The 25543-nt window shown below is 43.8% G+C and overlaps 1 protein-coding gene across 2 annotated transcripts in view; it reads right to left on the bottom strand.

Annotated features, from left to right (window-relative positions):
* Nucleotides 1-25543, bottom strand: part of LOC307105296 (HLA class II histocompatibility antigen, DQ beta 1 chain-like) — a 98069-nt gene that overhangs the window by 60674 nt on the left and 11852 nt on the right. Inside the window, exons 3-5 of one of the 2 annotated variants that reach the window (XM_079781018.1) lie at nt 18693-18974; nt 18159-18269; nt 16883-16904 (exon numbers count right to left, since the gene is read on the bottom strand). In XM_079781018.1, coding sequence (XP_079637144.1) covers nt 16885-16904; nt 18159-18269; nt 18693-18974 — 413 coding nt within the window. In that variant the 3' untranslated portion in view covers nt 16883-16884. Of the gene's footprint in view, nt 1-16882; nt 16905-18158; nt 18270-18488; nt 18975-25543 lie in introns of those variants that run through there. The other variant, XM_079781017.1, reaches the window with a different exon arrangement.

Genomic DNA, 25543 nt, shown 5'->3' with positions numbered 1-25543 from the left:
GGGCGCACGGCCTCACCCGGACCCAGGACCCAGCCTCACCCGGACCCAGGGGCGCGTGGCCTCACCCAGACCCAGGGGCGCATGGCCTCGCCCGGACCCGGGACTCAGCGGGGTTTCGTCTTCTTGATCCCAATTCCTGTCGGTCAATTCCCTCTCAGCAATTCCTTCAGCCATTTTCTCAAAGCTCCGGGGTGGCTGCTGCAGAACTCGCTGGGCTGCGGGCTTGGCGAAGCTCCGGTGTGCCCTGTGCGCGGCGGCGGGCTGGTCTGAGGTCGCTGCGGCGGCACTCGGGTCTGCAGCGGCCACCAGTCGCTGGGCGAGCGCACCTGAATCCGGGGCCCAGCGGGGCCTCGTCTTCCCGATCCCAACTCCCATCGGTCAATTTCTTCTCAGCATTTCCTCCGGCCATTGTTCTGGATGGTGTCTGCTCTGTTTTCCAGTTGTAGTTTTAAAATTGTTGTGGTAGGCAACAATCAGGCGTCTGCCCTATGCCGCCATCTTGGTCCTCCAGAAGATTCTTAAGTAACCTTATAAATGTGGTTCTGAACACTGTGTCGTCCATTAGTTTACTTTCCTTCATCCCTTCTATTCATGACCTGCTTCGGTGTCTTCACCTTTTGGCTGTCTCCCTATAGCTCAGCTTCCCCAATCTCCCTAGGTGGTCGCTCTTGATACCCCACTTTGTGGGCTGAGTGCAAAGTCTTGGTGTTGTTTAGCCTTGATTGCTGTTGGTACACTGGGAGGATTTGACCTCCAGTCCAATTGGCTGTGAGGATCAGCTGTGTCTATGCCGGGAGACAGCCTTATTCAACTAGACTTGCAAAATTGTAAAAGCCTCTGTGCTCAGCTTGGATGGGGCGGAGTTTCAGGGTGGAGCCTACAGCCTTGGCTTCCTGTCAGCCCCGCCCTATGAGGTTCCTGTGTCTCAGTGTCCCTCTGTACTCCCTGCAAACACCTCTGCTAAAAAAGCTCCCTGGAGTTTCGCCCGCTGCCAAACAGTCTAGTCTCTCCGCCAATGAATCTGGATTCCCAGATTCTCGCCCAGAACTGGGTTTCAGTGTAGTCGGAACTGGGGCTCAGCGCAGTCTGGCGCTTTTGTCTCCTTCCCACCAGGGCAATTCAGCGGCACAGTCAACAGACCGTCCTCTGCACGCATTCCCATGCGCGCCTCCGGTGCTCTGCCTTTCGCCGCTCCTCTGCATTTCTGCCTTACAGCCCAGATTCCTCCAGTATGAGCCTGGCTTCCCAGGGTCTTGCCCGGTACTGGGGTTCAGTGCAGTCGGAACTGGGGTTCAGCACTGTCTGGAGCCCCTGTCTCCTCCCCGCCAGGGCAATTCAGCGGCACAGGCAACAGTCCGTCCTCTGCGCGCATTCACGTGTGCGCCTCCGGAGCTCTGCCTTTTGCCGCTCCTCTGTGTTTCCGCCCCACAGCCCAGATTCCCCCAGCATGATCCTGGCTTTCCAGGGTTTCGCCCGGAACTGGGGTTCAGTGCAGTCGGAGCTGGGGTTCAGCGCAATCTGGAACTTTTATCTCCTTCCTGCTAGAGAACGCCGGCCGGGCCGTCAGCCGCCCCTTCCTCTCCAGCTCCATCCTCCCCACACGCGCGAGTGCTCGTGTCTCCGCCCGTGTCTCCATACCTCAGGCTTTTACGGCTCCTCTGATATTCCTTGTGGTTTTCTCTTTCCTTCTAGTTGTGGGCATTTCAGTCAGCCAGCTTTCCTGTGGTTCTGGATGATGTCCGTTTTGACTTTTAGTTGTATTTTTGAAATTGTTGTGCCAGGCTATAGGTTAGGTGTTTAACCTATGCCGCCATCTTGTTTTCTCTGATAAAGTAAATCTTATAAAAACAAGTTTGCCAACAAAAAACCTGAGTCTTAGTAGACATATACCTTGGAGACTAGTCTATGGGCATACTAGAGAACAACCTACTGCTCATGAGCATTTGACCTTACCTTCAATCATATCAGAGGTGCTTACTAATCCTACATAATAAAATGGTAATATGTAAATTACCATCACTCCGCTACGCCCACGATTGGGCCAGCAGGAGGCACAGGGGGCGGGACTCAGGGTGGCCGGGGTAGCTGATTGGGCCAGCAGGACGCTCAGCGTCTGTGCCATGGCTGCGCCGGAGGCTTTCGGAAGGCCTGGCGCACCGGCAGACAGCCGGCCACCTCCCCCGCGATCAAAAGCCAAAGCGGGGGAGCTGGCCTGCTGTCTGCTCCGGCACAAGACCTTTCGAAAGCCTCCGCCGCGCCGGAGGCTTTCGGAAGGCCTGGCGCACCGGCGGACAGCCGGCCAGCTCCCCCGCGATCAAAAGCCAAAGTGGGGGAGCTGACCAGCTGTCTGCTCCGGCACAAGGCCTTTCGAAAGCCTCCGCCGCGCAGGAGGCTTTCGGAAGGCCTGGTGCACTGGCGGACAGCCGGCCCGCCGGTGCACCAGGTGCATGATTAAATCATGCACTGGGCCTCTAGTATTCTATAAGCTTCTGCATATTTCCCAGCCTCGCCCAGGGTTAGGCTGGGATCATATGACTAGTACCAGCCAGTGGAACTTGAAAGTGGGTGTTAGCTGTGTCTGCTTTGTCTTCTTCTGGAAGCCGTTGTTGAGGTGATGGTGTACAAGATGGAACTCCATAACCTGAGGCCCTTGAAGGGCTATGGAATTGAGTCCCTTTTATTGAATTAAGCCACTGAGATTTAATTTTTAATGCAGGTTGATAAGATCCTACTACAACATAACCTTTCCCTTCCTGATTATAATGGAATGTTTAGTTGAAGGAGGAAAGTTTATAAATCAAAATGTTGAATCAGCTGAATTAATGAAAGTTAGGAGATGATGAATTTTTAAAATCTGTTTGTTTTCTTCCACCTGAAAATATATGTATTCCCAGTGACTAGAAGAGCACACCTGTAGGGGGAGCTGTTCTGATCCACCTAGAATTCTCCATTTGGGACTGAAGAATTTATTCCCTCAGTTGCTGGGAATGTTGCTGTTGACAGCCTCGGCTGTAAGCCCTCCTCTGGAAATGCCTTAGGTGAGGCGGGCTGCTCACCCATTTCACCCCACTTCCCAGGAGGAACTTGTCCAGTGCCAGCCCAGTGTAATGCTAGCAAGGTCCTGAACCCCACCCTACCTTGGGCCCACTCTGAAAGGCTCTTGCAGCTTCAGAACTCCCTGGGAGTTAGGCTTAGGACTTTTTGTGACTGTATGACAGCCCAACTTCTAAAATCCTGCTTTAAGGCAAGGGGGAGTCAAGATGGCAGCTGGCAGGATAGCAGTGAGGGTGAGAGTGTGAGTGAGTGAGGGAGCAAAAGGAGAGTGTGAGGATGTGTGTGTGTGTGTGTGTGTGTGTGTGTGTGTGTGTGTGTGTGGTGTGTGTGTGAGAAACATTTGGATCCTGCAGGAGTCTGGGGAGCCAGCAGAATGGGCTCTCCTGGATGGGGAGTCCCTGCTACGACTGCGAACACTCCTGGGGCAGCCTGCCATGGCACAGAAACCACGCCTTCTTGAAAGGGAGAGCGGCTATGACTGGGAGCCCAGCCTCATTACCACCCAGACTGGCCTCAAACAACATAGGGACCCTACAGCCACTCCAACCAAAGACCTGCTACCTTGTCTGCAGACCCACAGACACTAGAAACAGCCTCCTCAGCCACAGGCTCCTAGGAGCCATGGAGTACGCTCCCCTCCCACCAAGGCCACTGCTTCAGCCACAAGCCCCACTCATGACTTGGCACCTGGGCCCTCCTGTGATTCTCGGAGTGGCAACCCTACCACCAACCTGCCACTTCAGCTACAGGCCCCATGTAACTTGGTGACTGGACCCTTCAGTGAGAGCAAAAACGGGGAGACAAAGAAACAACCCCCAAAGAAAGAAAAGGGGGAAATCTCCAGAAAAGGAACTAAATGAAACAGGCATGCAGTATGTCAGAAAAAGATTTCAGAGTAAGGGTTATACCAGTGATGGGCAACCGTTTGAGCTTGGTGTGTCAAACTTCGCCAAAAAACTGAGCATAACTCAGGTAGTGTGTCACTTTGAGGAAAAAACATTATTTCGCGATATTTATAGTTTAAATAACATAAATGTTTCATCCTCGGCATGCGGCCGCCTCAGCGGCCGTGTGTCATCAAAAATGGCTACACACGCGTGTCAGAGGTTCGCCATCACTGGGTTATACAGTTCCTAAACCAGATGGATGAGAAAATCAGCAACTTATGTAAGAATCAAGAGGAAATCAATAATGATATAACTACAATAAAAAAAAAATGGAAGGTTTCAACAATGGACTAGAAGAAGCGGAGGACTGAATTAGTGAGTTAGAAGACAGGGCAGAAAACACACCCAATCCAAATAGCAAGTGGGGAAAAAAAAGCAGAAAGCAGGAGGAGAGTCTAAGGGAGCTTTAGGACAACATGGAACAAAGTAACATACGTATAATAGAGGTGCCAGAAGGACAAGAAAAGGAGCAAGGGTTAGAAAACCTATTTGAAGAAATAATGACAGAAAACCTTCCTGATTTGGGGAAGAAAAATGTCACACAAGCACAGAGCATTCCAAACAAGATGAACCCAAAAAGACCCACATCAAGACTCATTGTAATTACAATGGCAAATGTTAATGACAAAGAGGCAATCTTAAAGGCTGCCAAAGAGAGACAGAGAGTTACCTACAAGTGATATCCCATTAGATTATCAACTGATTTCTTAACAGAAACACATCAGGCCAAAAGGGAATGGAATGAAGTACCGTATTTTCCTGTGTATAAGGCACTTTTTAAAAAAATGGTTAGACTTAACATCAAGGGGTGTCTTATACACGGAAGTCAGGTGAGGAGGGAGCCAAACATGTGTGTAGCTGCCCATACCTTGTCAAACAGGCTTCCTTAATCATGAGCCTTATTGTTGATGCCGTAATTAGAGGTAAAGGTGGAGGTGGAGGTGGAGGTGGAGAGTGCACAGATGCAACAGGGACCAGAGCATTCTGAGCCCATAAAGATGTCAAAAAATAAAAAGATAAATACTGGTAAGTGATTGTCTTACCCTGCAAAATTCAAAATGAATGTAATCAGCTATGCAAAAGAGCATGGTATTGAGTTGCAGAGAGACAATTTGGACCTCGTCCCACTGAGTGTATGATCAGACAGTGGAGAAAAAAGGAAGAACAACTGCTTAATGCCATAAAGAAGAAGGATTTAAGAGGAAAACCAGAAAAAATGTTTCAAATATTGATTTCTTAATGTTTGGTTGGAAAAGTGGCAGGCATCTTATACATGGGTGTGTCTTATACACAGAAAAATACAGTATACAAAGTGATGTAAAACAAGGGACTGAATCCAAGACTACTCTATCCAGCAAGACTGTCATCCAAATTGAAGGGGAAATCAGGAGCTTTGCAGACAAAAAAAAGTCTAAGGGAGTTTATCACTACAAAGCCAGCAATGCAAGAAATGCCTAAGGGACTGTTGTAAAAAGAAGAAATAGAAAGAGAAGAAGGAACAAAGGCATAAAAAATAAAAATGACTACAAAAAAGTACCTATAAATAATATCCTTAAAAGTAAATGGATTAAATGCTCCAATCAAAAAAATATGGAGTGGCTGAATGGATAGGAAAACATGACCCATATATATGCTGTCTACAAGAAACTCACCTCAGAACAAGGGGCTCACACAGACTAAAAGTGAAGGGATGGAAAAATATTTTTCAGATAAATGGAAATGAAAAAAGTTAGGGTAACAATACTTATATTTGACTAAATAGACCTCAGAGTGAAGGCCATAACAAAAGATAAGGAAGGCCACTTCATAATACAAAGGGATCAATACAACCAGAGGATATAATTCTGGTAAACATATGTGCAAGCAATGCAGGATCACCCAAATACATTAAAAAAAAAACTTCTAGAAGATATCAAGGAAGAAATAGACAGCAATACATTCATAGTAGGGGACTTTAATACCCCATTGACACCACCAGATAAATCCACTAGACAAAAAATCAACAAAGAAACATCTATCCTAAATGACTCACTAGATCAGATGGACTTAATTGGCATCTTCAGAACATTTTACCCCAAAGCTACGGAATGTAAATTCTTCTCAAATAGCACATGGGGCATTTTTAAAGATAGACCACATATTGGGACACAGGCAAAGTCTCTTCAAATTCAAGAAGATTGAAATCATGTCAAGCATCTTAGAAATTACAATAGAATACTATTAGAAATCAACTGCATTAAAAACAATAAAAAATTTCCAAACACTCAGAGGCTAAATAGAATGTAATTAAACAATGATTGGTTACCAAAGAGATCAAAGGAGAAATAAAAAAACATCCAGGAAATAAAGGACAATGAAAACACAAAAATCCAAAATCTATGGACACAGTGAAAGCAGTCCTGAGTGGAAAATTCATAGCATTATAGGCCTACCTCAAAAAAACAAAAACAAAAACAAAAAACAAGAAAAACTGGTAATAAATGAGTGAACAGAAGGAAGGAAATAATAAAGATCAGAGTGGAAATAAATGACATAGAGACAAAAAAAATACACAAACAATACAAATGATCAATAGAACTAACAGCTGGTTCTTTGAAAGGATAAACAAGATTGATAAACCTCTAGCCAGGCTCACCAAGAAGCAAAGAGAGAGGAGCCAAATATACAAAATCAGAAATGAAAGAGGCAAAATAAAAACAGATCCCATAGAAATACAAAAGGTTGTAAAAAAAAAAATAATATGAACTACTCTATTCCAACAAACTGGTCAACCTAGAAGAAATGGACATGTTCCTAGAAAAATACAACCTTCCAAAACTAAATCAGGAAGAATAAAAAAAACAATGTGGATAGGCTGATTACTACAGAGGAAATTGAAGCAGTAATCAAAAAACTTCTAGCAAACAAAAGCCCTGGGCCAGATAGCTTCACAGGGGAGTTTTACCAAACATTCAAAGAAGAAATAAAACCTATCCTCAAACTATTCCAAAAAATTCAAGAGAAGGCACACTTCCAAGCTCTTTCTATGAAGCCACTATTACCTTAATTCCAAAACCAGATAAAGACATTACAAAGAAAGAGAATTGCAGGTCAATATCCCTGATGACCATAGATGCTAAAATCCTCAACAAAATTCTAGCAAATTGCCGAAACCGGTTTGGCTCAGTGGATAGAGCATCAGCCTGCGGACTGAAAGGTCCCGGGTTCAATTCCTGTCAAGGGCATGTACCTTGGTTGCGGGCACATCCCCAGTAGGGGGTGTGCAGGAGGCAGCTGATCGATGTTTCTCTCTTATCGATGTTTCTAACTCTCTATCCCTCTCCCTTTCTCTCTGTAAAAAATCAATAAAATATATATAAAAAAATTCTAGCAAATTGGATCCAGCATTACATTACAAAGATCATACATCATGACCAAGTGGGATTTATTCTGGGGATACAATGATGGTACAATATCCACAAATCAATAAACGTGATATATCACATAAACAAATTGAGAGATAAAAAAAAATCACATAATCATGTCAATTGATGCAGAAAAAGCATTTGACAATATCCAACACCCTTTCCTAATAGAAACTCTCAGAAAAGTGGGAATAGAGGGATCATGCCTCAACATAATAAAAGCCTTATATGAAAAACATACAGCCAACATCATACTCATTGAGCAAAAACTAAAACCAGTTCCTCTAAGAACCAGAACAAGACAGGAATGCCCACTTTCACCACTCCTGTTTGACATAGTACTGGAAGTGCTAGCTATAGCTATCAGACAAGAAAAAGAAATAAAAGGCATTCAAATTGGAAAAGAAGAAGTAAAACTGTCATTATTCACAGATGACACTGTACATAGAAAACCCTAAAGGCTCCATAAAAAAACTACTAATAAATGATTTTGGCAATGTAGCAGGATACAAAATTAACACCCAGAAATCTATGGCTTTTTTATACACCAATAATGAACTCACACAAAGTGAAACTTAAAAAAAATCCCATTTACCATTGCAACAAAAAAATTTAAGATACCTAGGAATAAACTTAACTAAGGAGGCAAAAAACCTGTATTCAGAAAACTACAGGATATTGAAAAAAGAGATAGAGGAAGACATAAACAAATGGAAGAATATACCATGTTCATGGATTGGTAGAATCAACATCATTAAAATGTCCATACCACCCAAAGCAATCTATATATTCTATGCAATCCCCATTAACATACTCACAGCATATTTCATAGACCTAGAACAAACTCTCCAAAAATTCATCTGGAATAAAAGAAAGAGAAAGAAAGAAAGAAAGAAAGAAAGAAAGAAAGAAAGAAAGAAAGAAAGAAAGAAAGAAAGAAGAAAGAAAGAAAGAAAGAAAGACCCCGAATAGCCACAGCAATCTTGAGAAAGAAGATAAAAGTTGGAGGGATCACAATACCAGATATCAAGCTATATTACAAAGCCACTGTTCTCAAAACTGTCTGGTACTGGCACAAGAACAGACATACAGTCCAATGGAACTGAACAGAGAACCCAGAAATTGACCCACGCCATTACGCTCAATTAATATTTGAAAAAGGAGGCAAGAGCATACAATGGAGGCAAGACAGTCTCTTCAATAAATGGTGCTGGGAAAATTGGACAGATGCATGCAAAAAATGAAACTAGACCCACAACTTACACCATACACAAAAATAAACTCAAAATGGATAAAGGACTTGAATGTAAGACGGGAAACCATAAAAATCTTAGAAGAATCCACAGGCAGTAAAATATCAAACACATATCATAACAATATCTTTACCAATACAGCTCCTAGGACAATGGAAACTAAGGAGAAAATAAACAAATGGGACTACATCAAAATAAAAAGCTTCTGCACAGCAAAAGAAACCATCAACAAAACAAGAGAGCCCACTGCATGGGAGAACATATTTGCCTAATCTCCAAAATTTATAGGGAACTCATACATCTTGACAAAAGGAAGATAAACAATCCAATCAAAAAAGTGGGCAAAGGAACAAATCAAGCATGTCAAATTCTCGGCCTGCTGGACATGAGTTTGACATGCTTGATCTAAATAGACACTTTTCAAAAGTGGACATACAGAAGGCCAAGTGATATATGAAAACATGCTCAAAGTCACTAATCATCCAAGAGATGAAAATCAAAACAACAATGAGGTATCATCTCACACCTGTCAAAATGGCTACCATCAACAAGTCAACACAGGAAAAGTGCTGGCGAGGATGTGGAGAAAAAGGAACCCTCGTGCACTTCTGGTGAAAATGCAGACTGGTGCAGCCACTGTGGAGAACAGTATGGAGTTGCCTCAAAAGATGAACAATGGAATTCCCATTTGACCCAGTAATCCCACTTCTAGGAATATATTCCAAGAAATCAGAAACACCAATCAGAAAGGTTAGATGCACCCCTATGTTCATAGCAGCACAATTTACAATAGCTAAGATTTGGAAACAACCTACTAGTAAGTGCCCATCAGCAGATGAGTGGATTAAAGAACAGAAGTACATCTACACAATGGAATACTGCGCTGCGCTGCTGGAAAAAAGAAAGAACTCTTACCATTCACAACAGCATGCATGGACATGGAGAACATTATGCTAAGCGAAATAAACCAGTTGGAGAAAGATAAATATCACATGATCTCACTCACTTGTGGAATATAATGAACAACATAAACTGATGAACAAAATAGATCCAGAGACAGAGAAGCATCGAACAGATGGTCAAACTTCAGAGGGAAGGCAGGCAAGTGGAGAGTGGTGAAAAGAGATCAACCAAAGGACTTGTATGCATGCATATAAGCATAACCAATGGACACAGAAACTAGGGGCGGGGCAAGGGCATATGCTGGGGTGGGGGGGGAACGGCCAGAAAGAGGTTAATGGGGCGGGGGGTGGGGGAAGGAGACATATGTAATACTTCAAACAATAAAGAATTTAAAAAATAAAAAAATAATAAAATGCTGCTTTAATTCATGAGTCATCTTACATAATTCTTTCAGTTTCCTTTTGCAATTTAAATATATTTTTGTATATATGTATGGCCAATATGTATTGTATATATGTATGGTCTCTTATCCCCCTTCTTGAAACATGAAGGTATTGGCATTGCTACCCCTTCTTTCTCCTCCCTCTTGCAAAATTGAGGTATCTGCACTTTTAAAAAATATACATTGTCAAAGCTGAAAATATTGACATTCTGTTGTAACAATAATTGTCTTCTGGCTTTGCTCACAGCTTAATTCTAAAAGTTGAAAAAGTTGTTCATCACTTTACAAATATCACTTGTGTAGTCACGTATTTTAGGCTTGCTCTTTTCCGTGACATCGGGGTTGAACCCACTGTTTCTTGCATCCTTGCCTTTCTCGTTTTTGAATAACAACCTCACTTTACTAAGTCATACTCTTAATCAATTTCCAATAAAACTAGGTGTGGTCATTAAATTTTATTTTACTTTCTTTTATTATTTTTATTTATTTTTTGTGGTCAGTAACTTAATATATTTTCCTGTCTCTCAGTATTTTCATTGCCTTCATGACTGTGATTTTGAAAAGGTGTACATTTATTAATAGACAATAATTATCCTTTTTCTCATTTTCTTAATGATAGAAGTATCTAAAAGGCTGACTTTTTACTCTGTTCAGTCTGATTTATTTTTCCCTCACTGGGATATATTATAATCTGCCCCTGAGGTTCTAATCTTTTTTAAATGATGTACTTAAGAAGAGTCTTTTAAAATTAATTTTGCTAAATATTTGACAGTACTGTTTTATCTAAAGAATTAGATCCTTTATAGATAGAAATTTTTACTTATTATTGTGGTAGTAATTTTCATCCTTCATTTGTTTTCTCTCTAGCTCTATTAACTTGATGTTGGACTTCCTTGGTCTATTCTCTATGTCTTCTTATTTCTACAATACATTATCTTTTTTTTTTTTTTTGGTCTTTTTTTAATCTCAGGGAGATTTTCTTTATTTAATTTTCTAAACTTTCTATTAAACTTTTCAATTTTTAGCCCCTTATTACTTCTATGGATGCAATTTTTTTTCATTTCTAAGAATTCTAATTAGAAAAACTTTAATAACTGGTTTGCTCTTACATGAACTTTTTCTACTAAATTTGTGATGATTTTCATTGTATTTTATTCTCATCTTCTCTTTCATATGGCAAGATTTTTTCAAAATTTCCTCTGCTCCCTTTAACCTTGTCTTTCACATACTATGTACCATTTTATTTCATTGGAAGATACATTTCTCCAACTCTTCTCTAAATTTTACCAAACTATACCTGGTCCCTGGTTCCTCTCTCATGTTACCTTGTCCTTTTCCTTCATACAGTATTCAGAGTTTGTAATTACTAGTATGTTTGTGGAATTATTTCCCATGTATGTATTTTTTAAGACAATAAAAATATCTGTTTTCACATTATTTTAATACACTCAGCAATTAGTTGATATGTATCACACACTTGTACTCAATGACCATTTTGTTGTTGTTAATCCTCACCTTAGGATACTTTTTCTGTTGATTATTTAGAGAGAGTGGAAGGGAGGTAGGGAGGGAGGGAGGGAGAGAGAGAGAGAGATAGAGATAGAGATAGAGAGAGAGAGAGAGAGAGAGAGAGAGAGAGAGAAACATGGGTGCAAAAGAGACACATCGATTAGCTGCCTCTCGCATGCCCCCAACCAGGTAGGGAATCAAACCTGCAAGCGAGATACTTGCCCTTGATTGGGAATCGAACCAAAGACCCTTCAGTTCACAGGCTGACACTCCAACCACTTAGCCACACCGGCCAGGGCTCAATGACCATTTTTGCATTTTTTTAAATTAGCAAATATATTAATTAAATTTGGGTCTTAATACAGTCAATAATAAAGGGAACATTGCTGTCTTTTGCTATCATTTCTTTTTGTATATATAATATTTAGGGTTACATTTCTGAGAGAGTTCTATAGCCCAGAGTGGTATTTGGATACTCTGGGTTTTCTAAGTATGATTTTAAGAGAGAGCTCTGTCCAGTGTAGTAACCACTAGCCACACTCTGTCCAGTGTGGTAGCCACTAGCTACATGTGACTAGGTGAGCACTTAAAATGTGGCTAGTGTTGCCCTAGCTGGTTTGGCTCAGTGAATAGAACGTCGGCCTGCGGACTGAAAGGTCTCTGGTTAGATTCTAGTCAAGAGCACATGCCTGGGTTGTGGACTCGATCTCCAGTAGGGGGCATGCAGGAGGCAGCCAATCAATGATTCTCTCTCATCATTGATGTTTCTATCTCTCTCTCCCTCTACCCTCCTTTCTGAAATCAATAAAAATATTTGAGAGAGAGAGAGAACTTTAAAAACTATCATAACTTCAAGTTGAATGCTTCTGTGCCTATTTTCATCTTTCCTGAAACACTTAAAAACAAACAAACTGCAATCTAGCATTATGGAAAATTTCAACTACATACAGTAGTAGTGAGAATAGATCCATTTATCAACAGTCCAGCTTTAACAATGGTCAATTCATGGGAAATTTTGTAAACCTATTCACTTAATCTTACATGCACACTGGATATTTAGAAGATACTCTGGTTGCTCTTCAGATCGCATAAACTTTTTGCCTTTTACTTAAATATTTAATTATGAAATCTAAAATATAATGACTTTTTAGAAACATAACATCATCCCACACCTAAAATTAGATAAATAATTCCTTAGTACAGTAAGTATTCAATTTTTCTGATTGTCCTACAAGAATTATTTTTTACACACATTACAGCAGTCCACCCTTCTCTGAGGGGCACACATTGTGAGAGCTTATCATACTACTTAGAATGGCATGCAATTTAAAATTTATGAATTGTTTATTTCTGGAATTTTCCATTTGATATTTTTGGACTGCAGTCCACCATCGGTGGCTGCAGTCACAGAAAGCTGAACTGTGGACAAGGAGGACTACTATATTTCATTAAACTGATATTGACAATATTCCTTCCAGGTAAGTATTATTAGCACTATTTTGCAGATGATGAATCTGAGGCTTAGAGAGATTCAGAGATACAATCACAGACACAGCAATAATAAGTGACAGACCTGGGACTAAATTCTAAAGTTCATGCCCTTTGTTAAATACTTCCTATCATTTTACATCACATATAATTTGTTCTCCCTTTCTCCTCTCTCTCTCTCTCTCTCTCTCTCTCTCTCTCTCTCTCTCTCTCTCTCTCTCTCTCCTCTTTCCTCTCTCTCTTCTCTCCCTCTTCCTCTCCTTCCAGTTCCTTTTCTTCCACCTGTTCCCCACAGTCCCCTCTCCCCTTTTGCTTTTCTTCCTCTGATCCTTCAACCAGCTACAGGGTTACTACAACTCTCACCCCAGTCACCTTTGCAAGCACAGGCCACATGAGGCATTTGCCTAATTTAAAGCCCTAAAGTCCTTCGGACTCTATACACCACTTTTTGGGGTATTTCTCCTTTTTCCTCTGAAAGAATCCTAAGCCAACTAAAGGAGCTTAGATCTAGAAGACTCTATTCACTTTGTACCATAGGCTAAAAATTTCTTAGATTTTCTGTTTTAAGACAGTATAAAAACTTTTCAGAGATAGAATTTATACTAAAGAGTAACCTATCTTGCCCTGGCCATTGTTGCTTGGGGTTTAGAGCATCCTCCCAGGTACCAAAGGGTCACGGGTTTGATTTCTGTCAGGGCACATACCCAAATTACTGGTTCGATCTCAGTGGGGGCATGTGCATGAGGCAACTGATCATTTTTTCTCTCTCACTTGCTCCTTCTTCCTTCCTCTCTCTCTAGAATCAATGAAAAACATCCTCAGGTGAGGACTTTTCTTTTTAAAAAAAGTAAACTATCGTCTCCATTTTGTTGAAGATGGGTGATGAGTACATGACGGTTCCTTATACTATTCTCTCTACTTTTGTGTATGTTGGAAAATAATTTTGTAAGTAAAAACAAAACCTCTTTTCCCTATACTTGACATTCAGCAACTGCCTTCCCTTCTTATCATATACTAGTAGCCCGTTGCAGGAAGATTCCTGCAATAGGGTTTCCTGCTGCGCTCTCCCCCGCCCTCCCTGCTTCTCTTCCTTCTCCCCAACCCTCCCTGCTTCTCCTCCTTCTCCCCGCCCCGCCTGCTTCTCTTCCTTCTCCCCTGCCCTGCTTGCTTGATTCTCCGCAGCTTCGCTCCCTTCTGCAGTGCTTGGCTTCTTTCTATGCTGCCTTGATATGCAAATTAACCACCATCTTGGTTGGGTTAATTTGCATACTCGCCCTGATTGGCTGGTGGCCATGGCTTGGGCGTAGCGAAAGTGTGGTCAATTTGCATATGACTCTTTTATTAGGTAGGATTCTCTATTTACTATTTAATGTTATGGTGAAACATTGGTTTTCAGAATGAAGTCTCATGTTGTAAACCTCATTGCAGCATCATTCACAATGGCCAAGAGGTGGAAAAACCAAGTGCCTTTCAATGGATGATTGGATAAAGAAGAGGCGGTACATACGTACTATGGAATACTACTCAGCCATAAAAAATGATGAAATATTGCCATTTGCCACAACATAGATGGATCTTGAGAGTTCCATGCTAAATTTATACAATTTTTATTTTTCAGCTGTACCTCAATAAAATATAAAGAAAGACTAATTTCTGAAGTAAATTTCTTATGACTCCAAGATTAGGTCCAACTTCTTAAATGACTTAAATGAAGACAAACATCCTTGTGTATTCTCTCCCTTTTCCATTCTCCCCCCTTTTTATTTCACCAATTTCATGCTTATGGAATGTGTGGATGCAAGGAAATGGAAACACATCTTACAACTCAGACTAAAGCACTATAGTGGATTCAGTCATGTGCAGATGGCTTCATGATTCAGCTGAAACTCCAAACCTGAAAGTTTTTTAATCAGATTTACTTTCCAAGTGTCCTGCTGTTCTCATATAGAACAACTTTTTATTTATTAAATAGTGTCCTGGTGCACAGATTTGTGCACACTTAAAGGAAATTAATTAGAAGATATATTTTAAAATCGCTATTCACCCTTTCTCTATAATAGAAGTGTCAACCAAATTCTCGATCAACAATGACAGATTGAAACACACTCATGCAGTTGACACCAGCGAGAGCTTTATATGTATCGCGCATGCAGAAGTCAACTTAGCCTTTTATATGTATAGAATAAACTTGCTTAACTAGACCTGCTTTCTGATTTAGCTAAACTTTTCCAGCCCAGTGAAGCACCCCAACTTCTCTTTCAGGTAATTGTCAGCAATGCAGCAGTAAACATCAACACAAAGCAGATTATTATTGTAGATCACGCAGGGAGAACAAAGGGTAAGATATTTAACCGTAGCAGTGTTTGACTATATTCTGTGCAGTGAGAAAACCTGAAGTGATTTTCAAGGTTCACCATTTCTTACTCTTTTCAGTCAGGTCAAGTTTCTAAACTTTCTAAATCTCCATTTTCTGGCTAATGAAAAGAAAATAGGATTCTACCTAGTCTCCTATCTACCTACTCCAGGATTTCTGTGAGGATTAAATGAAATGAGGCATGGGGAAAATGCTTCACAAACATTTGACTGAACTGTAAAATGTTTGCACCTGGCTATAAAGCAAATGGGTCCCTGGGCTGAAGAAACTGCAAGGAGGCTAGTTGCTAGGGAGAGGAAGCCAGGTGTAGCTATGTGATGTCATTACCTGGCACCCACAGTGACTGTTTCCGGGCTGGGCTGGGCTGGGCCACAGGCCACATTTTGCACCATGGGGTCTTGGCAGTGTTGGCTGCGATTTAGTGGAGTGTCACTCCAGGGTGGTGGTGGGGCCTGTGTCCCACTTGAAAGAAGCCGAGTGTTAATTTGTCGGCGCCAGGTCCATGGTGCCATTTATTTTTAAACTTGAGGCCCGGTGCACAAAATTCATGCATAGGTAGGGTTCTTACACCTGGCCAGCGATCAGGGTCAATCAGAGCCTTCCAGCTGCTGGCCAGGGCCTTCTTTCATTCCACATCATCCCCTGGTGGTCAGCGTACATCATAGTGAGCAATCAAACTCCCAGTGTCCTGTTTGAACTCCTGAGGGATCTTGTCTCTTCTGAAGTCAACTTGACCCCAGGTAACATGAACAAAGTAAATTTGTGTTTGATTCCTATCATTTAAAACCAAAAAATGGTACTTTTATTGCTTATTATACTTCCTCAAAAATAAAAACTGACCTTGGCCAATGTGACTTGCCAGGGTGTATTTGAAACATCAGTGACCAGAGGTCACTATCAGAACGCAACAATTCCACATGCTTACTTACAGAATTCTCCCCAAACTGGAAGAGAGGCAGCGGTCCTAAGGCCACTGCACTCAACATCAATACTAAAGAATCATGAAGGATGTTATGATTGAAATTATTTTCTGTCCCCTCTTCCCACCCTTATATGGCACCACAAGATGCTTCTAGTCTCTTTTCAAGGCAAAACCCCTCCGTCTGGTCCCAGGCTGGCTGGGTCAACTCAAAATATGTTGCTTTCATTTTGGAGTAGTTTCCTACCTCTGCTCATTTAAGGAGGTTCAGGATACAGATAACTCACAATATGTTTAATTATGATTTAAAAAGCTCTGTAGGTAGGTAATTGAGTTCAATATGCTTTTCTTGAACAGTCTGTGGGGAGAGAATGGAAATAGAAAAACACTTTGGCAGGAATAGGAAGAGACTCTAAAGTCAGTGCAGGAGGCAGCATCCTTAGGGTGAGGGTCACATGAGGTGACCTGAGGACTGTCATAGTGACTGTGGGGCTTGATCTCAGAGATGGACAGATTTATAGGCAACTGGAACTCTAGGCAAAGATCGACACCCATTTCAGAGGAGAGAAAACCAAGCACAATGACATACCTTCAGGAGTCAGTGCAGGAGCCTGTAAAAGAGAGAGTGATCAGCACTCGGCACCCTGGGGGATACGCCCTGTCCCCTCCTCTTGGGTTCTCTGAACCATCAGTTAAAGATGAGGTCCAGGGAATATCATCATCACCTCCTTCAATATCTGTGCAAAGGTGAAATCATCTAAAGAGGACAAAGCACTTCAGCTCCATGCAGATGTGTGAGAGGTGAGTGGGCAGATGTTATCCTTCTGGGGAATATGAAGAAAGACCTCACTCTTTTTAGTAAATTAGATGATAACTAACCTTCCTTCCACCACTAATAGTCACTTATAAAGGCCCATAGGCGGGAAGTGGCACAAAGTGGGCATCATCCCCATGTCTACCACCCAAGACGTGGCTCTGGCTCCACATTTCACAGAAAGACCCACCAAAGTTAAGCCCGGGTTCTGGATAACAAGCCCAGAGATTCCTTCAGAAACTGGGTGAGCTCCTCCCTGAATCCTTGATCCCCTGGCAGGGAATAGGCCATGAACCACAACCTTTGTGACTCACCTTGCACGGCCCCCCCTCTTTTTCCTGTTTTCACACCACCACCACCCATTAAATCAGAGCAGAGACAGTACTTGAGGCAGAGGCCCATGAGACCCTACAAAAGGACTTTACCCAGAGACAGGTCTCATTACACAGCCAGTCCCTCTCCCACCCACAGGAAATGAGATAAGCAACTTAATTGGAAATCTATGTCCTCCCTACCCATCAGCCACAAGGCCTTACTCCTAAGCAATGATCCCCCAAATGAGTGGACCTGTCACTAGGAGGAAGGGAAGCCAATGCGCTGACCTTCTTAAAGAAGCAGCTTCTGCAAATATGTGACACCTTAATCAATAAAGAAATTTAAAAAAAAAAAAAAAAAAAAGAAGCAGCTTCTGGAAAAGGGCCAGCGAGACAGTGATGAGCTCTCAGCCCCAGGCCACTCATGACAGTCAAGCCTGTGGCAGGGCTGCCTTTTAACTAGTAAAATTGAGTCCAAAGCCTCACCCAGCTGTCTGTCTCCTCCCACCACCAGCCCAGCTGTCTGTCTCCTCCCACCACCAGCCCAGCTGTCTGTCTCCTCCCACCACCAGCCCAGCTGTCTGTCTCCTCCCACCACCAGCCTGGCTGTCTGTCTCCTCCCACCACCAGCCTGGCCGCCTGCCTTCAAGGTCAGGAGGTGAGTTGCACCTAGAAGCAGAGGCCCCTCAACAGAGGGTCCCAGGCACAGCCCATCTTCCCGTTTCCCAGGTGCTCACCCTTCTGTTTCCTGTGACGGATGACAAGGCCCAGCCCCAGGAAGAGCAGCCCCAGCACGAAGCCCCCGACGCCACTCAGCATCTTGCTCTGGGCGGATCCAGACTGCGCCCCTGGGGAGCAGAGCCTGGGTGTCAGCTTCTGTCCCCAAACCCACAGAGGCCCTTTGGGAGCCTCCACCCCTGGGACAGGACCAGCCAGTAAACCCTTGGACACCATGGGTGGTGACAGGGAGGAAATGGATCCTGCTCCTTCATACACATTCTAACCTTGGACCCCAAGCCCCGTCACCAGCTGCCACAGTCAGCCCTCCAGAGCTCCCAGGCTGGGTACTGGGCACAGTATAGAGTGACTTCCCTAAGTGTCTGAAAACACAGTGAGATCTGATGCCCCTGCCACAGCACCAGAGGGCACTAGCGTCCTGTGTTGTCCACTCAGCAGTGACATCAGGGGTAGGGATGCAATGGGACAGCCAGGGGCCGCTGTTTGCCCTCTGTCTGTGGGGCCCAGGGTACAGGGAAGAAACTGCCCCTTACGCCACTCCACTGTGATGGGGCTCTGGAGGCTGGGGTGCTCCACGTGGCAGGTGTAGACGTCTCCTCGCTGGGGGGTCATTTCCAGCATCACCAGGACCTGGTAGGTCCAGTCCCCGTTCCTGATCAGGGGGGTGGACACGACGCCGGCTGTCTCCTCCTGGTCGTTCCGGAACCACCGGACTTGGATGTGGGCTGGATAGAAATCCGTCACCGAGCAGACCAGCATGTTGTGGTGGTTCAGGGCCTCTGTCTTGGCTGGGGAGATGGTCACTGTAGGCTCCACTGGGAGGGGAGGGTAACAGAGAGGAAAAGATGGAGTGAGATGTGGGGGCACAGGCAAGTCTCCCCACAGGGAGGGTTCTCCCTGAACCAGCAGGAAAGATCCCTGGATCCTGAGCCCATGATGAGAACCTGAGCTGGGCCACTTGATTAGCTGAATAAACTGTTAACTTTTCAGTCTCAAAAGCTAACAGCAATCATTTTATGGGAGTTATTCTGTTAACAATTAATAAAAATGAAGCCCTTTAAATGTTTAAATTGCTAGGTTATACAGGCCTTTATTCACAATGTTTTGAAATAAAGATGAAAAACCTGGACTTCTTGTCCCTCCTCCTTGACGGTGACCCTGGGATCAGCTCTAGGGACTCACACCAGGGCAGTGACCATTTCCTGTTGGTCCCACAGCTCCTGACAGTGGAGAAAATACATCAGTTTGAGTCTCAGGGGCATGAGCCCATCAACACTGGTCACAGCTCCATGAACAGCAACACAGACTATTAATTAGGAACATTACAGACAGTTCTACATCCAACAGAGCAGGAAGCAGTGAGCATCACATCCTTCCTCCAAAGCAATGTTCTCAAACAGGCTCTTCCCTACCATTCTCAGCGGGAACACGGACAGAACTTAAGGACAGGAGCACTTCTCACATGTCACCCATCAACAAAGCCCTCTCAGCTGTTAGCCTAACCCAGCCCAGATGCCTTTCTGTGGCAAACTCCCATTAAATTGTATACTATCCTATCTAATAAAAGAGAAATATGCAAATTGACCATCACTCCAACACACAAGATGGCCCCATGTGGACACAAGATGGCTGCCACAAGATGGCCGGCAGGGGAGAGCAGTTGTGGGCGATCAGGCTAGCAGGGGAGGGCTGTTGGAAGGGACCAGGCCTGCAGGGGAGCACAGTTGGGGGCAACCAGGCCTGCAGGGGAGGGCAGTTGGAAGGGACAAGGCCTGCAGGGGAGGGCAGTTGGGGATGACCAGGCCTGCAGGGGAGGGCATTTGAGTGTGTGGGGGGGGGAGACCAGGCCAGCAGGGGAGAGCAGTTGAGGGGGATCAGGCCAGAAGGAGAGGATAGTTGGGGGGAGGGGGTACAAGGCCAGCAGGGGAGGGTAGTTGGGGGCAACTAGGCCTGCAGGGGAGGACAGTTAGGGATTACCAGGCCTGCAGGGGAAGGCAGTTTGGGGAAACCAGGCTGGCAAGGGAGGGCAGTTAGGGGTGACCAGGCCCACAGGGGAGGGCAGTTAGGGACAATCAAGCCAGCAGGGGAGCAGTTAGGCGTCGATCAGGCTGGCAGAGGAGTGGTTAGGGGGTGATCAGGCTCGCAGGCAGAAGCAGTTAGGGGCAATCAGGCAGGCAGGCAGGCGAGTGGTTAGGAGCCAGCAGTCCTGGATTATGAGAGGGATGTCTGACTGCCAGTTTAGGCCGGATCCTGCTAAACGGGCAGTTGAACATCCCTCGAGGGGTCCCAGATTGGAGAGTATGCAGGCTGGGCTGAGGGACACACCCCGCACCCCCCCGTGCACGAATTTTGTGCACCGGGCCTCTAGTTAAATAATAAACTTCATGTCTACGTCATCTATGCCACCTATGTTTTATCCATTTACTGATTCATTTATTCATTCATTCAACAAATACAAATTCCACAAGCACTAGGAATAGAAAGATAAACAACAGACCATGGTCCCTGCCCTTATAGAACATGCAATCTAGTAAGAGACAACAAAATAAATGTTATTTCAAAAGTTTGTAATATTTTTGAAGGAAAAGAAAGGGAAGCCTGAAAACCAGTAATACTACAGACATTACGTTTGCCCATGTCTCGAGTCCTTTATCTTCTCAAATTGCTACTCATGATCAAATATGATACACCTCTCCCTACCTATATACTCATCTTCTCCTTTACCTCTTTAGCCATTTTACTGCATCTCCCTTAGTCCCACAGTGTGAAACTGTACTAAATATCCCAGCCTACTCTTCTCCATCCCCTTACTATTAAGAAGTACTTCCTTGTTCTGAAATCAGACGTTATTACCATATATGCTCTTTGTAGAAAATACCCTGAGAACCTTGCGGAGGTGGCCTGGGTTGATGAGAACGTGAAGTCAACATGTAAGTAAGTGGGCCTGGTTGGGGTCAGCAGGAGTCTCAGTGCCCCCTTTATATGGCACTCCTGCGCCATCGCCTGGAAGGGATCACGTTTTCAGCTTAGAGATTGACTCTTAGGTTCTCCTTCCTGGGGACTGAAATCATGGTCAGCTAGCTGGATTTAAAAAATCTGTCAGCTTAGATTGAGAGTAGAAATAGAGGTCCCAAGTTCAAGAGAAAACATGTTAGAATAATTATTATGAAAAAGACCTGAAATCTCAAAATATAAGTACTTGGTGGCATTAGGATGTGGGGCAGAAGGTGAGAGAGTGTAAAATCAGTTAAGATTTATCTGAACATGTACAGATAACACTGGTGCCAGACCAGGGATTCATCAGTGAATTTTCAATCCACTGAAATTATCATTTTATCCTGCCAACATTGAAATTGGCACAAACATGGGTAGCCTGGCCAGTGTGCCTTAGTGGTTGATCATCAACCCATGAACCAAGAGGTAACCAGTTCAATCCCCAGTCAGGGCACATGCCCAGGAGGCAGCCAATTGATGATTCTCTCTCATCTATGTTTCTCTCTATTCTTCTTCCTTCTTCTCTCCCTAAAAATCAATGAAAACATATTTTAATTGATTTCAGAGAGGAATGGAGAGAGAATGAGATAGAAACATCAATGATGAGAGAGAATCATTGATTGACTGCCTCCTGCATGCCTAAGGTGACCAGACGTCCCCCTTTTGGCAGGACAGTCCCAATTTTTAACAATTTGTCCCGCGTCCCGCGGCGTTTTAAAGAAGTCCCAATTTTTGGAAAGAATGCACGACAAGTTAGGGAACGGCGGGAGAACGGGAAGGGAATATACGGTTTTGGGCGGCCATGTGGCTATTTAGCCAGGATATGAGTTTTATATTATTTTTGTTAATTTTATAATGTTAAACTTTAATAATAACAAATAATTGTTGAGAACTGATTATTGAGAACTGCTTATCAAAGTTCGCATTGTTGATCAGTCGTTAGAATTCGACCACCATTGTTTGGACTTAGTGAACAGTGGCATTTTTTGGGATTGGCAACGACGAAAACATTTTGTAACTGTCTCTCAGACGATACGCATCGTACTGCGTGCTAGTAAGCTAGTTAAACAAGTGATGTCATTACAAATCAGCTATTCAGATAATTTAGGTAAGTAATTTATTTATTTATTTCATAAATACATAAATTTTCTTGAATTTAGCAGACAGTACTCGTATTATTTATATTTTATAGTGGCGGCAAAAAACCTAGTGCCGGCCTGGAAAGTGACACTTACGATTTACGTTATGGCAAATTCAGAGGAAAAATAATACAAGTTAGTATTGTTATTATTTAGAAAGAAATATAGGATTAAAATAATTTTTAAAATATAGTTACTCTATAACAATCAAATTAATTTAATTTATAAACTAACAATAAAATATGTTCATGTAATTATGTACCTACTTACTGTGTTTTTAAGTAATATGTATATAATAATTTATAATATAATTTTAAATTATTTTTTTTAGATTTTTAACATAATGAGTAAGGAAAGAGGATGCAAATTCGTCGATGATCTAAGAAGTGAATTTCCTTTTATTAAAAATACCAAAAGCGATTACAATATAGACCAAATTTTTAATCAAGAACCCCCCCTCCCCCGCGGCCGAAACCGGTTTGGCTCAGTGGATAGAGCGTCAGCCTGCGGACTCAAGGGTCCCAGGTTCGATTCCGGTTAAGGGCATGTACCTTGGTTGTGGGCACATCCCGAGTAGGGGGTGTGCAAGAGGCAGCTGATCGATGTTTCTCTCTCATCGATGTTTCTAACTCTCTATCCCTCTCTCTTCCTCTCTGTAAAAAATCAATAAAATATATTTAAAAAAAGAAAAAAGACCCCCCCACCCCCCCACCCCCGGTCAATGGTGTCCCACTTTACCAATGTTAAAATCTGGTCACCTTATGCATGCCCCACACTGAGGATCGAGCCCACAACCTGGGCACATGCCCTGACCAGGAATTGAACCTCAACCTCCTGGTTCATAGGTCGATACTCAACCACTGAGCCACGTCATCCAGGCCAATGAAAACATTTTTTTAAAAAGAAAAGAAAATAGGCAAGAACAGACTCATTTTGCTGCTTCTGCTCATAATTGCTTTAATGAGGCTGTGCTTCCATTACATGCATGTAGTATATACATGCAATACAGAACACTATGACTGCTGTGTATCTGGGGGAGGCCTCAGGACCTCATGAATAACTGTAAGCTAATTACTTGGTGTTTGTTATCCTACCTAATAAAAGAGTAATATGCAAATTGACCCTAACTCCGCTACACCCACAAGCCACATCCACAAGCCACGCCCACAAGCCAATCAGGAGCAAATATGCAAATAAACCCAACCAAGATGGCTACAGCCACAGAGAGCGGGAAGGAGGCTTGTGTTTCCCAGGCAACAGAGGAAGCCAAGCTTGCCGGCCTAAGCCTCCACTCAAGACTACAAAGTTTCAATTATAGAAGGTAAACAAATCCAAACAGAAATGGCGGCAGCTACGGAGCCGGAAAGAGCAGGAGGCAAGGGTTTCCCCCGGCATTGGAAGAAGCAAAGCTTTCCACACACCCTGGCCAGTCCAGGCCTCCGCTTAAGGCTACAAAGTTTGAATTATAGAAGGAACACAAACCCCAAAAGAAATGGCTGCCGGCCACAGAGCGAGTAGGAGGCTTGGCTCCGCTCCAGGCTACAAAGTTTCAATTGTAGAAGGTAAATAAATTCCAGATACCAGGGCCTCCTCTTGGGTTGCCAGGGGGCGTGGCTGGCCTGCAAACCACCACAGGCCCCTCACTCAGGCCGCCCCACGCCCCAAGGGCACCCCCACCCTGATCCAGGACACACTTCAGGGCAAACCAGCTGGCCCCCACCCGTGCACCAGGCCTCTATCCTATCTAATAAAAGAGTAATATGCAGATTGACCATCACTCCAACACACAACATGGCTGCCCCCATGTGGTCAAAGATCCTGCCCCCATGTGGACACAAGATGGCCACCACAAGATGGCCAGCAGGGGAGGGCAGTTGGGAGGCACCAGGCCTGCAAGGGAGGGCAGTTGAGAGGGACCAGGCCTGCAAGGGAGGGCAGTTGGAGGCAATCAACCCTGCAGGGGAGGGCAGTTAGGGGTGACCAGGCCAGCAGAGGAGGGAAGTTGGGGACAAACAGGCTGGCAGGGGAGCAGTTAGGCATCAATCAGGCTGGCAGCAGAGTGGTTAGGGGGTGATCAGGCTGGCAGGCAGAAGCGGTTAGGGGCAATCAGGAAGGCAGGCAGGCAAGCGGTTGGGAGCCAGCAGTCCTGGATTGTGAGAGGCATGTCCGACTGCCTGTTTAGGCCAGTGGGATCAGGCCTAAACGGGCAGTCAGACATCCCTCGAGGGGTCCCAGATTGCAGAGGGTGCAGGCTGGGCTGAGGGACACCCCCCCCTCCGTGCACGAATTTCGTGCACCAGGCCTCTAGTGTAACAATATTAGCATATTAAAGTGGTCATGCTAACTCCTAACACACAAGTAATTGTGAAATTAAATAGCATAATATACATGGTGTTTGGTAAGGTAATTGTCAAGAAATAAACACTCATTAAATGGCTGTAATTAACATTCAAAATATCTACCCCTGAAGTTAATGGTCATTCTGTGTGTGGGAATGCAGCTTGGTGCAGCCACTGGAGAAAGCAGTATGGAGTTACCTCAAAAAATTAAAAATGGAACTGCCTTATGACCCAGCAATTCCACTTCTGGGGATATATCTGTAGAAACCTGAAACACTAATTCAAAAGAATATATGCACCCCTAAGTTCATTGCAGCATTATTTACAACAGCCAAGATTAGGAAGCAGCCCAAGTGCCCATTGATGAGTGGATAAAAAATCTGTGGTACATTTACACATTGGAATAGCTGTTAAAAAGAAGGAACTCTTACTCTTTGAGACAATGGATGGACCTGCAGAATGTTATGCTCAGTGAAATAAGCCAGTCAGAGAAAGCCCTCACTTATATGTGGAATCTAAGGAACAGAATAAACTAACAAAACAAAAAAATAGAAACAGAGAACAAATTGATAGCTGTCAGATGGGAGGGGGGTTGAGGGGCTGGGTGAAACAGATGAAGGATTAAGCAAAAAACAAATAAAAACAAAAAACTCTTTTTCAGGAGGAAAGATGGTGACCGGCAGGTAGGTAGGGAGGGTGAGTGTGTGATCGAGTGAAGGAGTGACAGAGGTGTGTGTGGACCTGTGTGGGTGTGTGTGTGAATGAAACAGGGACAGTTAGACCCTGCAGTTCTTCCAGGGGGCATCCAATCCAGGCAGTCTTGGTTGGCAAAACCCCGCAGCCGCTGCAAACACTCCAGGGAGGACACCAGTGGCACAGAGACCCCGCCATCTTTAAGAACGGAACTGCTAG

This window comes from Cnephaeus nilssonii (assembly GCF_951640355.1).
Source record: "Cnephaeus nilssonii genome assembly, chromosome: 9".
NCBI classification, from domain to species: Eukaryota; Metazoa; Chordata; class Mammalia; order Chiroptera; family Vespertilionidae; genus Cnephaeus; species Cnephaeus nilssonii.
The sequence above is the reverse complement of the archived record's forward strand: the minus strand, read 5'-3'. Positions and strand labels throughout refer to the sequence as shown.